This window comes from Punica granatum, chromosome 4, assembly GCF_007655135.1.
Source record: "Punica granatum isolate Tunisia-2019 chromosome 4, ASM765513v2, whole genome shotgun sequence".
Lineage (NCBI taxonomy): Eukaryota > Viridiplantae > Streptophyta > Magnoliopsida > Myrtales > Lythraceae > Punica > Punica granatum.
Genome location: NC_045130.1, coordinates 11,192,426 through 11,206,794, shown reverse-complemented (window position 1 = coordinate 11,206,794; position 14,369 = coordinate 11,192,426). Strand labels below are relative to the sequence as shown.

At 34.8% G+C, this 14,369-nt stretch overlaps 1 protein-coding gene across 1 annotated transcript; it reads right to left on the bottom strand.

Moving 5' to 3' along the window:
• Positions 1-12,170: 12,170 nt before the first annotated feature.
• On the bottom strand, positions 12,171-13,373 carry LOC116202624. Its single transcript, XM_031534221.1, has 2 exons — positions 13,114-13,373; positions 12,171-12,698 (listed from the first exon to the last, which is right to left on the bottom strand). The coding sequence occupies exons 1-2, from the start codon at positions 13,209-13,211 to the stop codon at positions 12,437-12,439; spliced, it is 360 nt and encodes a 119-aa protein (XP_031390081.1). The 5' UTR covers positions 13,212-13,373; the 3' UTR covers positions 12,171-12,436.
• Positions 13,374-14,369: the final 996 nt, after the last annotated feature.

The window sequence follows — 14,369 nt, the reverse complement described above, 5'->3', positions numbered from 1 at the left end:
AGCAATCCGATCTAAAATGGAACACTGTTTTACTCTTTCAGATCAAACTAGCATTATTACTCATTTACCCATAACATGTTCATAATTTAAAAACTGTTAATTATTTTAATTTTAAGTATGGTTTGACCGCACAACTGTATATTTCGAATTTATACATTTCATATATCGGTGAGGATGGTAAATTTCATGTCGAAAAAACAGGAAGAAAACATTGAATTTGTAAGAGATTGTGTATCACAGCTGATTAACTCGAACTTTTTGATTGAAGATAGAATTAGTCGCTTTTAGGACTATTGAAAATTTTACATATATATGTAGATGTATATATTCCCAAAACAAAATTATTATTTTAAGTTGGGACACACAGTTTGCCGACAGGGTGAGTGTGAAACCTCACATATCTGATCCCGGTGGCACTGGTACATACATATATTGTACAGCATCAACTAGTAAAAAAAAAAAGAAAAAAAGCCAGTACCATCATACGATTTTCCTTAATTAACTAAAGAAATTAAAGCATAAAGAACCATATCATCATCGAATAATTATATAATAGAATGATAATTAAGAGAATAATTTAGAGGAGGTCATGGACGGCATTGGTGGGAGAGTTAAAAGGCGCGGTCTTGAATCACGTGAGAGTGTCAGGGGAAAATAAAATGGTGATCCCTAAGCAGTGGCCCTCTCTGCATGTGCACGTGCATTCCCCCATGTGCCCATAAATCCATGCAAAAATTATATCTCCTATAACATAATACGTACAATATAATAAGTTAGTAGGGAAAATCCCATCACATGTACAGAAATATTGAAAGGGAAGGGTTTGAAAATTTATGTAGTTTAACTTAAATTTATTTGCAAGCAATCACTCATAATCGAGGTGATGCACTCAATATATATATTGATAATTTATCAGAATTCAACTGAACTCCAAGTTATCATTTAAGTAATTTATTCTGAATCTAAGTAAACTAATGTATAAGTGGAGTCATATTTATTGTACAATAGTCCTTCTAAGTAAATACCACGTATAAGATTGAATTCTCCAATTTAGTGTCATTTTCATATTATTTTTGCATAGCTAGCTCCTTGACAAATAATATATATGGTCTCCTAATATCGAGTTTTTCTAGGACGTACACAATAATGTATGCATATTTCTCACAACTAAGTTCCACTTTTTATTTTAATTAGTAATTAGTAATATAATGTAATATAATATCTATTGTCAACTCTGACCAGTTTAATAGCTGTCACTGTTCTTCTTGCTTTAGGTTGGTACGTTATACGCCTCCATTTCTATCCATTTAATTAGGCAGACGACTACTAGATTATTTATGTATCAATTAATTAACAAGAAGGGGGGAAAAAAAAACAAGAGGAAAAGGAGATCTCAGCCGCGCTCTCTATAGACCAAGTTCGTATATCATTTTTTTTACTTAAAAAATTCAATTTTATCAAGCACAAATTTTTACTTTTAGCCGCTCTCTATTGAAATTTCCACCACCCCATTGTAGTCCACATAGATATTACACTAGCAGAAATCCCTTGCATGCACTGGTACCTTCATATATACGTTTGTAAATTCATATCATTTTCTGTACTGCATTATATATCCTCCTGTCCATTTTGTTTTTCATTTTTCCTTATTATGCTTCCACAAGTCATATCTATGACGGAAGAACATGGCTAAGAGAATCGGACTGAGTGATCACTCATGATGACTTTACTAATATAAATGTACTGTTGCGATTGACGCAAAATCATTTTTTTTTCTTTTCGGGTATGGAGGAGGTCAATGGATCTAATATAAGGATAATATCGATAGACATCGAATGAAAGTAATAAATCTCAAAAAATAAATTACTCATAACTAACGTCTTTTTTTCAATTCTCACCCACTCTTACATATGGTATATGGTCTCTTTCATTTTTATTTTTGGAAGAACTTCTTCCTATTAATGAAAGATTCGTGAGTTATTAAAAAAAATGTCTCTTTCATTTCTATTTTCTTTTCCTGTTGTCATTTAAATTCTTCCTTCTTTACTTTTTTTTTTCTTTTTACAAATGTGTAGTTGTGCACTTTCTTTGGAGATGAACGTGCCAAAAGGACACCCTTTTTGCTGCTTTAAATAATTAATTAATTAATTAATTTTTATTCGATTATTTTACCTTCAAATCTTGATATACGTACCCCATATATATGTTTATTTTTTAACCTTTTATTTACTGATGATTAATTTACAAAAGTCATGTAATATCTCAATGAATATCAAAAGTGCATTCATTTAATGATCTTCCACATAGCGTGGGTATAATGTTTAATATGACTATAAAGTGAACCCAATCACATTTTATATAATCTGGGTTTTCGTTTTTCTTGGTTACTAGTTTGAGAAACATAATGAAAAAGAAATAAAAGTCTGTATAAAATTATAATAGAAAACTAAGGAGGAGAGTTTAGTGTAGTCGCACTGTTCCTTTACAATAACAGTGATAAGGCATCGCAATCCCATGTTGGAGAAAGACCAGGGTCTAAGAGGAGCCGATTCAATTGTTCGTCCCCCTAAAAAGATAATCTTCACTATAAAAATCGAACCCGAAAATAAGAGAATTTTGTTTTTTTTAAAATTTATTATTATCCAGTGGGGGGTGGAAGAGGCCCCCCGGCTGTCCATTCTTTGTACCCATCCGCAATTTCCGTACGGGCTGACGGACAAACCAACCCAGCCTCTGAGACTATATATACATACATATATATATATATATATCGACAAAAACCAAATAATTAAGAAGAAGAAGCAAGAAAAAGAAAATAGACAAAAAGTCGTCACTGGGATTGGTCCTGCTGGTTCAGTTCTATGTACCCAACACAGACACATGCCCTGCATTTAATGGGCCGTGTCGGTGGATATGGGCCGTGGGCCCATCTCTCCCTTCTGTGGGCACATGCGTCTTAACGTCCGCCGGTGGAGACAAAAACAACTCCTCCTTCACTTCCAGGGTCGGGGGAGAGAGAGAGAGAGAGAGAAGCCAATGGATTGCGGAAATTCCAACTCGTAACCAATCTTTGCTAATTTTTGCTTGGATTTCCCCTCTCACTCTGTTACATTATTGTCTCGGTGCTGTCATTGATACATTATTGCATATCCGTTACAATAATATTACGAGTCCAAAATTTAATTTGCTCGGCTCAGCGATCGATCCGGCAGAACAACTCAAAAGTATTGCCGAGATAGTGATCTACTTCGCATCCACCCTGCTATGCGTGCAGTTATTGATAGACAGAAAAAGCATCGTATGGACTTCCGTGTACTAGCTGAAGCCAGACAACATGCACCAAAAATAGATATTGTCTGTACCTTTTAAAATCGTCTTATTGGAAAATGAGTGGTTGTTACTCTCACGAGTTTGCCAAGACATTCATATCTCTAAGATGTAGGATTCTATCGTACCGCGGCCATGTCGTATATATAGCATTCGCCTAGAGGATGAGAGGCATGAGAGCCGTGAAGATGGTTTCATTCAATTGGGTAATATAATTAAATCACGTCATATCTAATATGATTAACTTTTTAGAGTATACCGTTGTGATCATCTCAAAGTCTCATAAGTTCCAATAGGCGATGCTGATGTTGATATACAGTGTGAGTGCAAGAGCCACGACATGAGAGGTCCGGTCAAAGAGGTGTATTTTTGGCTTGCGTATGGCCGCTTGGCTTTGTCCTTCGTGGGTGGTCCAAGGATAAGGCAACCCAGCAATGGCTTGAGGTCCCACAAATTGCGGTTCACATTATTTATTAATATATAATTATATATGTCCATAAAAAATTAAGAATCCAACTTTTCTAGTTTGACATTTTACCTCGTTTGTGTTAATTACACACCTACAACCATTTCTTCACAATATATATATATATATATATATATATATTTATCTATATCAACTCTTCAATTTAATTCTTTCTTCCCACAATTTTAATTCCTCATTCCAAATCGATATATTCCTTGTATTTCCTAATTTCGTTTTTTCTCCATAACATTGCAAATTAAAAATTTTTCACTGCCAAAGGTCCTCTTTAATTGTAATTCTCAGAGTGACATTTACTTCCTTCCCATAGAACGAGTGTGTGTGTGTGTGTTTTTTTTCCCCTCTTCACTCTTTTTTTGTTGCAAAATCATATATTTTTCTTAGAAAGCTTTTGAAGTGACATGATTTCATAGAAGCACTTCAATGAAGTTATATCTTCTGCGACCAATTCAAAATAATACTGAAAAAATGAACTTTAACCATTTAATTAGTAACTTTGCACTTAAAAATATATAAAAATAAAATTAAATATATAATTTTTAATTAATTAAATGGTTACAACTTCTTGAGGTGAGAAAATGGGCGTTCCTAGCTCTTGCAAGTTTTTTCAAGGAGCTAGTTTCTTCTTTCTGATCTGGAATTCTTTACACCTTAGTTTATATGGATTTGAAGCCTTCTATGATAAATATAATTGTATTTACTGGAAAAATTTGACATTATAGACTATATCAAAATTGGGGGCCTGAATCTTCATAATCGTCAACCTTTTTCCTTGGACTTCTTATTCGTAATTTTGTTGGGAAAAAAGGGAAAAGACAAACATTTCATATGTTTCTATTACTGAATGTTCACGGGGCCTTAAAAAATTACAAACTTTAAAATTAACAGAGAGAGACGTGAAAAGTTTCACAAATGATATTTCAATTACTGGATTCATCAAGTTATTCATAAAATAGATTTAATTAATTATCTAGGCATTTGAATGAGAAAAGGAAAGAAATTTTGGGCATGTGGGGACGTGCAAAATTTAAGGGGCAGTGCACGTGTTCCTCATTTATGTAGTAATAAAACCACATGCTTTTAAGTATTAATTTAGAGCTAATATCACATGATCATGTCCCACTTACTATCGACATTGATGTTTCACTTCATGACTATCCTTCCATGCAAGGCTTGTTGTTCAGATAGTCCCAATTAATAAGGTGCCAACAAACACCAACAATCTGAATTCCCCTAATACAAAAGAGTGAAAGACCCACTTCTTACCAAAAAAAAAAGCTGCAACACAATTAGCTTCAAAGGCACATAGTGGAGGCCAAAAAAAAAAAAAGCTATGAAATTCTTTTAAATCCTAAGTGGGTAAAGCAACAAAAATCAAACTGTAAAGGGCAAAGTGACGCCAAACAGAAACTTCGATGATTAAAGTGTCCTACCCTTCTAATTATTGATGTGGTGTACGAATTCACGACCTACCAGGCTCCAATAAAATAGAGAACATTGTGGGCCGTCATCCTTCACTTGGGGGCCCAGTAAAATTCTTTCATGATTATTCTACTCTTTTTGGGCCCCCGTTAAGCTACCTGGCACTTGGCAGTAGCCCTCTTCTTGGACCCTACTCGTGCCGATATATATTTGCCGGAGTTCCTTTTCTATCTGCTAAGCACCCTATATATTAGATTCATAAGAATCTAATAAGCAAATAAGCAAGTAATTAATTTTTTGCTTGGACGCGTTCACCGGTACACTAGATTAGGGTCTTCCTAGCTCGGCATTTTGAAAATGCATAGTGAGAAAATATATCTATATTATAGAAGGGAATAGAGTGAAAATTGGATAACATTCAGTTCCGTAAAATGTCCACGCTGAAATAATATAAATAATTACCATCAATTCGATTAAAAGCAGTTATGGACAAATTAGTAAATTTGTATACCACTCTCAAATGCCAAACAATCACCTCTCTCACAGTTCTCTCCTTTTTTTCTCTTCCTCTCTCTCTCTCTCTCTCCCCTCCCACGGTTATTCAACTCTCGTTCTCCCTTTACCATCTCTCAGTTTACAATTTCTTCTTTCTTTATTATTAGTTAATTTGATTAATAAATCATAGTGAACAATCTATATACATATATATATATATATATTCTAAAATCGTAAAACAATTATATGTCAAAATTTTAAATTTATTAAAAAAAAAATTACGACAATCCGTGCGTAACACGGATATGCATCTTGTTATATTATATGGTGCTACCATACCAAAATGACATGTAAGTTTCAATCAAATGTTAAGTTCATCGCAAAAGAAATAAGTGATATGGATATTAGAATAATGTGTCAAATTCTCAAGAAAAAATTTATATACGATAATGTGCATGTGTTAGTCTCATATAATGTTTTCTCAAACTTAGCACGGGGCAAAATGCTCATCTGAGGGTTGGCTGTCAGTTGGGGTTCTATTTCTCTTTGCTTGCAACTTCTTGTTTCGCTTCGGCTTAGATGAAAGCTCTTCCTAATCAATTATTTAGTAGCTATGGGCCAGGAAGAACATCCTCATCGTTTTTTGACGTTTCTTCTTAATTATCCAAAGAATTTTATTTTATTTTTTGAAAAAAAAGAGTGATCAGAAAAGGCATAGTGTTACGTACATTTGTGTTGCTTCTAGGATGGGAAAAGCAGCGGGGAGACGGTGACAGATATAATATATGTATATTACTGACGGGGCAATTGCCTCCGTAAAATCTTGAAGCTTGATGAAAATTTATATATTGTTATATAATTCTCGATAAAATTACATTTATTTGTTCTTTTAATTCGGAAGGTTGATACTTATATTCGCTCCTCTAAAGATCTCTCATCTTTCCGTTGATCCAAATCCTGCGTTCATCCGGTATATGCCAACATGTGCTTTGAACTATAAGCTAAGCAAACCCCATGTGATCTCTTTCTCGATCCATCAAAACATGTAAGTTTATTTCGAGGGAAAGGAAAGTGTCGACACATGAAAAACGTTGCCCTTGCTGGGTCATCCCTCTTAGCTCCATCTATCTATATACATAGGAATAATTCACCAACATATATATATATATATATATATATACACACACACACACACACAGAGAATATAAATCAACTTTCCTTCGTTCTCAATTTAGACTTTGGAGGCACATGAGACAAAAGAAGTTTGGAGCGCAGTAGCACTCGTCCCTGATCCGGAATCAACAGCTAACGTTTCTGTGTCTCGCACAAAAAACATGCAAGAAGTAGTTTTCCGCTTGTTCTTTTGGAGGTTAAAGAAAAAAAAATTACATAATACGAAATATGTACCAATATGCTGTGGGTTCAATTGTAAGCAACGTCAAGTCAACTCCCGTAAGGAGCTAAACACAAGTTTGAATATTAAAAAATGCACATATTATGAATGATAATAATTTTAAATTCTGAAATTATAAGAGCCAATATCTCTCATAATTTTATTAAAAAAAATAATTTTTAACTTGAAATATAAAGGGAGAAGCTTTCTTCTTAATTTACTCTCTGATGATTATTGTCAAATTACATATATCCAAAATATCTATTATACATTATCAACTCCGGACATAAAAGCGTGAAAGTCGTTATTACATTTTTTCACATATTATAATGGTTATTTTAGTCTTTAATGTACATGCATGCACAATACTTTCCTCGTAAATTGGTCAATTTCAATTCGCTCCCTAAACCACTTTCCCTGTCTCAATTGTCTCCATGTTGATGGTTTAAATATGGCAGTTAGAGTCAAGCAATTTGTTAGGGTCAAGAACGGCAAAAAAATTGGCCTTGACATAATAGTCAGAGGAAACGTCTACGGTGCAATTAGTCACACCATGTAATCAAAGTAAATTAAGACAATTTCGAGTAAATTACTTGAATTTTTAGTAAATTACTAATATAGAAAGTAAGTTGTATAAATTTCAAAATAAATTACAAGTAAACTATTCTTTTTTTTTCGATTACAAGGGAGGCCCATGAGTCTAATACATTGAAATAGAAATCCTAAATATCTAATAAAGGAGGCACGAGTAGTCCCACTGGGTATCGAACCTGAGACCTCTTGGTCATCAGGCGAGAGGTGCACCACTGTGCTATTCCCTCTCTTGATACAAGTAAACTATTCAAATTTGAAATAAAGTAGACAAATTTTGAAGAACTTTACTTTGTTTTTTAGTAAGATGCTTAACTTTTACTCATAATTTTGGTAATTTACTTAATGGTATAGTGCAACTAATTTTATTGATTGCCACATAGAATGTCCTGACAGTCAGAGCAAAACATGGCTTCTTCTTAATAACCAAAAACCTGTGATTTCACTGACTATTGAATTCGTAGTTCAAACCGATGAGTTGGTTCTCTTCTTTATTCATATCCATGAAAAACTTCTTTTCTAACGCATTGTATGCACATGTGGGACATGAAACTGAGGGCGACAGGGAGCAAATAGAACTTCCTTCGTAGCCGGATGAAATTTGATACCAAATATTGGCTTGTTTTCCTATTCAAGATCTCCTAAGGCTAAAAGCAATATGTAAAAAATGGTGGAAAAGAAAAACCAGCGATGAATCCAAAGCCTTGCGTCTTCAGAAGTGGAGCCTTCGACATGGAATTATATCTAAAACGGTCTCCGGGAAGCGAATCAGCGAGGCATCCCAGTTCTTTTTTGGTAAGGGTTATGACATCTCGTACCTAAACTCTGAGTTTAACGGCAAAGATGAGAGCGTTCAGAGCCGTAGCCTGCAAGAACGTTTAGTTCACTACCTCATTCACAGGTATGGCATGCAAAAGTTCTTTGAATTGAATATTAAGGTACTCAATTCTTGAGATGGTGTGATACTTGCTGCTGTCCTCGGGTTTTATTTCTCCACCGGGGATACTCTTTTGCTTCTCATCTGCAATCCGATAACAAGATCCTACAAGCTACTACCTTTCAGGAAATATTTTTATGGGGAACATCTCATGGGAGAATGGCAGTGGAAGATAGTACATAGTTCTTCGACCGATATATAGAAAATCTTCAGGTTGAATGCCACTCCAAGCAATATAGATTTCCATGTCTGTGATTTTGAGTTGCATAAACAGGAAGAGAACCGAGCCTCATGGAAGGGGCTCCACTTTCCTCCAACTTCGGATCTTTCTTTTCTGTGGAACATTAAAGCAAGGTTTTTGTTTGTTTGTTTGTTTTGTTTTTTTTTTTTTTCGGTGTACACCTTAGTATCCAAAAGCCCAATTGGGCTCCGACTAATTTAATTGAGCTAGGTTAGCCTATTAAGAGATAAAACTCTTCTAGAGTGAATTTTTTCTATTTACAAGACTCGAATCCGAGGTCTTGCTTAAGGGAAACATGCACCGAGCCGCTTGAGCTAATTCACGTTGGTACATTAAGGCAAGCCTTTGTGTGAACGACAAATTGCATTGGCAGACTGCAAAGTACAACCCAGAAGAAAGACGTCGAGAAGTCAGCTTACTTTCTCTTGATATCGCAACCGTGGAGTTCGATGTTGTAGCTCATTTTCTAGAGCCTTATCCCAATACGGGGTCGCGCTGCGGGTATAGACTTGCATTAAGTGGAGTATTCTACCAGACGTGCCACCCGACCCCAGACATCATGGAGGTTTGGGTGCTAAATGGCTTTGCTACTCTTGTATGGACCAGGCATCGGGTAATCAGTCTTCTTGATCCTTATATTCATTTTTCTGTGAGAAGCATGCAACCCATAGCTACTCTGGATGGAGACAACAAGTTGGTCATGCGCCGCCGGTCACGTACCAGGACACAAATGTTTGTGTGCGATGTGAGGTCTAGTGAATGGAAAGAGATTGTAGTGGATTTTGAAGAGATTGCTCCCCTTGGCGCTAATGAATGGGCTGAGCATGACCAGTATTACATTCTTCATGTTAATACCCTGATCTGCTGCACTAAGTAGAGATCGATTGGGATTAATTCTACTATTTCCCTTTAAAAGTTTTCTTCTGCTATAAATGTTTAACTTTCGTGAGATTAAATGTAGAATTTGGGGGGTTCATTGCTTGTACAAACCTCGTTGAATAAGTAACAAACAAAGGGGATTTCCAGAATAAAGTCCGGCTAATTGTGAAACCATGATCTTATAAATTTGCCGCTGAACTTCAGAATCATGACTACCCATAAAACAGAACAAGATCAATAATTCCCGCAGAGGGAATCGAGGAATCCTAAAACCTTTGCAGGTTCTGCTCCAATTTTGATTGCTATATACTCGATTTTAGAATGATATTTGTTCAGTTTTATTTAGTATGTCCTTATCGGTCGAAAGCGAGATCACTGCTTTAAACCCCCTTTATTGCATTCTTATTTAATATATGTCCCTATATTATTTTGATTTCGTCCTTTCGTTCTTAGTTCATGAGGAGCTCTCACATTTCACCTCATAAATTTATACTACTATACTTAGATAGCCTAGTTGATAAAACAAAGGCATAAACCAAAAATTGGACATTCAAGGAAAACATTGAATTATTATAACTCGCAGCCTGTCTTAAATGAAAATATCGACATCATTGCACGAATATATGTACTGGCCCGGACCTCTTTTTAATGACCAAACATCAAATATTGAAAAACAAAAGAGAAGGGATCTTATTCAGGCAATACAATTCCCAGCTAAAGAAAAAGAACAAATTAGGATGGTGCATGCACTTATAATGTCAAGTTGCCCTAGATGAGTCAATTGTTGGCTGATGCACGTGAAAAGTGTTTATCATTCTAGCGGTCATGCCTATTAAGCTAATTATCAGCAAACTAGTTCTTTTTCAATTATAATCGATAATAAGAAACTTTAATTACTTGTGTTTCGGCTTCTTAACGACCGATAGAGATGACATAGTGAACTGAGAGAGATGTGGTTTGCCTTAGTCGACTGAAAGCCTTTGCCCAACATCAGAGCACAGAAGGGGTTTTGTTGGTTTGTCATATATGGCCAAAGGAGAAAACCGTAGAAGGGACCTTATCAACTTTGTGTACTTTCGAAAATACAGTATCATAATGCTAGGGGGATTCCACAGTACACATATATAAGTATTTAATTTGAGAATGAAGTGTACAGCAGTGACACACTCCCAATTAACAACTGAAATATTTTAAATTCGGTTCTGATCAGGATACTATCTCTGAGGCTCTGCCCTTTATTTTACCTTCTGTTGAATTTTCTTGTATTAACCATGGCTTTTGTAATGAAAAAAAACGTTTTTTCTACACAATCAATTGCATTATATCAAAGTGCGTATTGACTTCTCAAAGAATGGACAGAAAACAACCCCCACTTGTCCTGTTTCCCACCACTCAAATATCTCTCCCCCCTATCTCTTCATGAGCCTCTCTGTCTCTGGATACTGAAGCTGAATTCACACTTGGAAGTTGAAGATCTCTCCCAGTTGAATCCAATTCAATTACTTCGTCAGTAAAGCTAGTGTCACGTTATGGTACAGTAAAATACGTACGAGGCAAAAATTATCTTAGAATAATGGAGAAATTTTGAATCTAATAGATTTTTGTTTGTACAGAGAACAAGCTTGAAAAAAAGATTTTCGTATTCCTTTAGACCCATCGACTTCATTTGAAACCGAAAAGAAATTCAGAAATCGGAAAAGACTCATGGTTCCGCTGTACATGCTCTCGAGAGGAAAATAGAAGGGGAAGGCTAGCTAGCTTAGCTACAGTGAGAGACTCCAATATGCGAATCTATAAAAAGGGAAGTACGCATAGCCCTCTTCTTCGGTGAAAAAGTACGTACTTTTTTTTTTCCTTTTCCTAATGGGATATTTGTCCTAACAAATATCACAGCTAGGCCCCTAAGGAGAGAATTGAATGCACTTGGTTGGCTTTTCGTCGTAAAGAATTCATAGTCCTAAAAGTACGTATAGCTTTTAGGACTATGAATAATTTGTGACAACAGCTAATCAAGTACATTCAATTCTCTTGTCAAGAGACCTTGCTGTGACATATATTGGGATAAAGGTCCTATCTTAAAAAACTAGGTATATTAGATTTTCATGCCTTACCATTTTTTAATAGATACCATTACAATTTTATTAAGATAATTAATTAATAGATTCGAGTTTCAGGAAACTCAAACATAAAATGTTAAGAAATATTTATTTTTTTGCAAAACCTGTTGCTTGAGGGTTTGGTTAGGAGTGACCATCGATGGAATATCATCGATCCATTTCGTTCCTTGATGGACACTTTTATGTTAGTTTCTTTGGTTGAACCGACCCTAAATTTAATTAACAACGTCATCTGATTTTAAGCCAATTAATTTCTCTGGTTTAAGATTTACGGAGAGACATAATTAAGAACTTAAAGAAACGTAAAATCTCTATAATCAGTTACATTATTATTATTTTATCAACAACTTGGGAAAAAAGCCTCCCATGACGCACACTTCATCATTAAAAAGGAGAAATATAAAACGAAAATAAGGAGGAAAAAAAAAAGATAATATGAAAGAGAGAGAGAGAGAGAGAGAATTGGTGAGGCAAACTTACAATTTGGATCTTCCCTGTACCGTACGCAACCATTCTCGCTTATATCAGTTGACTACCATATGTTCTCTAATCAACACATGACATCCTTGAGAAGCTTGTACCTTCGGGTAGCTTGCCGTGGAGAAGGCGTCTTGCTCGGGCTCTTCCCCTTCTCGGGTGTTTCCTCTAGGTCGTTTTGCTTGATCTTATCACCTGAATACTCCGATCTCGCTACACCCATGGCGGTTTTCTTTGAGGAGCTGCCATGCCTTGAGCGAGACCTCTCCTCGCTTTGGCACCAGTCGCACCGTTCGATCGGATCTGATGATTCACTATAATAGTTGCTACAATACCTACAGTAAGCAGAGTACGTAGGGCAACTCATTTCTCCCGGCACCGAGTTTTATAGAAAAGAAAAAAGAATTCAGAATTGTATGATGATATATAATCATGATATTTCAATGAAATATCACGACAGCGTGTTACTAATGGTACATGTGACGACAGCAGTGAATTTCTGTTAAAGGTTGCTATCAAGCTTGACTAGGACAACGGCACACGTACATTCGCGTACACAAACAAACATTTATATATGCGTGTGTTATCATATTTACACGGATGTGAATTACATGTTAAAGAGATATGGGTTTCGGATGATGGTTGATCTGCATAAAGATTCATGGGCATGTGTATAAATGCTGATGTAAATATTATTAGACTAGACACTTGGAAAATGAAACTAAAGATTGAGGGAGAGAATCAACATACGAGTGCTGAAATCGACTATGGCACTTGTTGCATTGGAAGAGCTTGTCCGGAAAACCAACATCGCCACACATGGAGCAGACTATTTGGAGATCCACCATTTATGAAAGCTTGGATTGAGGGAAACAGATCGAGAAGATGATATATATGTTGGAGGAGGAGGAGGAGATGAGAGAGAGAGAGAGAGAGAGAGTCTTGCTATGAGAAGAAGAGGGAGTAGTAGTGGTGGTTCCGGGTCAGTGTTTACAGATCCCATCAAGTTATATATATACAAATACATATATATATATATATACATATATGTATATATATATAATTGGCCAATGAAAATTTTATAGAAAGAGAATACAACACATTAGCAGGCAATCTCGTCTAGTAATTAAGGCTGGCTTGTTTTCAAATTATATTTTTACTCAATCCTATTCTTCTTCAAATTTAACAATATAATTATTATTCTTTTTATTTTTTTATGCTATTTAATAATAATTTTTCACTCATATTTTTTAATTATTTTTTAATCAATTTTTTAATAATAAAATTTTCATCTTCTTTTTATAATTAATTTTTTAATAATAAATTCTCTATCTACTTTAACATCTATATATACACACACATATATATATTCTCATACATTAACATATTTGTTAACATTTACAATCATTAAACAAAATCAAGTTGAGTTGAATTACTTATCCAACTCGAAAACCAAACGCAAACTAAAAAATTTCAAATTCAATTCTCGTAGTGGAATTATTTATGTTCATTTATTAGTTATTAACATTTTTATTTTATTGTATTAAACTCAAGAACCTTCTTTATAATTGAAATTTTATAGACACATTACCCTCTTAAGTGAAAAATTGAAATTTATAATAACAATTAATAGCCTCTAAAAAAAACATTAATATTATAATAATTATGAGGAAATAGAAAGGCAGGTAGACCACAGGTTGCTAGCAGTCGTTTTCAGTTAAAGGTAGGAGAAGGGCAGAGAAAGAGATGTGAACCTTAAAAATTTAAGTGCCTGCCAAAATTATTGTATCATCTCACACTCCTACTGATGTCATAATTATATAATTCAATTAATTCTCAGTTGACCTTTTTTTTTTGTGATCAATTTTCCTTAAGTATAATTAACCCCTTGCACTTTTACGATTTTGTATTCAATTTGGACTTTTAGATTCACGAATACCACAAGCTTGTTCATTCCAATATACGTATTTAATCTCTCTTTGCAGCCTTGTAAGTTTACCTATATA

What these genes read in the sequence shown, in the direction of transcription:
- LOC116202624 (XM_031534221.1), bottom strand. Translation starts at nt 13,211, where the DNA reads ATGGTGGATCTCCAAATAGTCTGCTCCATGTGTGGCGATGTTGGTTTT. An exon ending in CATAGTCGATTTCAGCACTC is followed by an intron (nt 12,699 to 13,113) that starts GTATGTTGATTC and finishes TGCTTACTGTAG; the next exon opens with GTATTGTAGCAACTATTATA.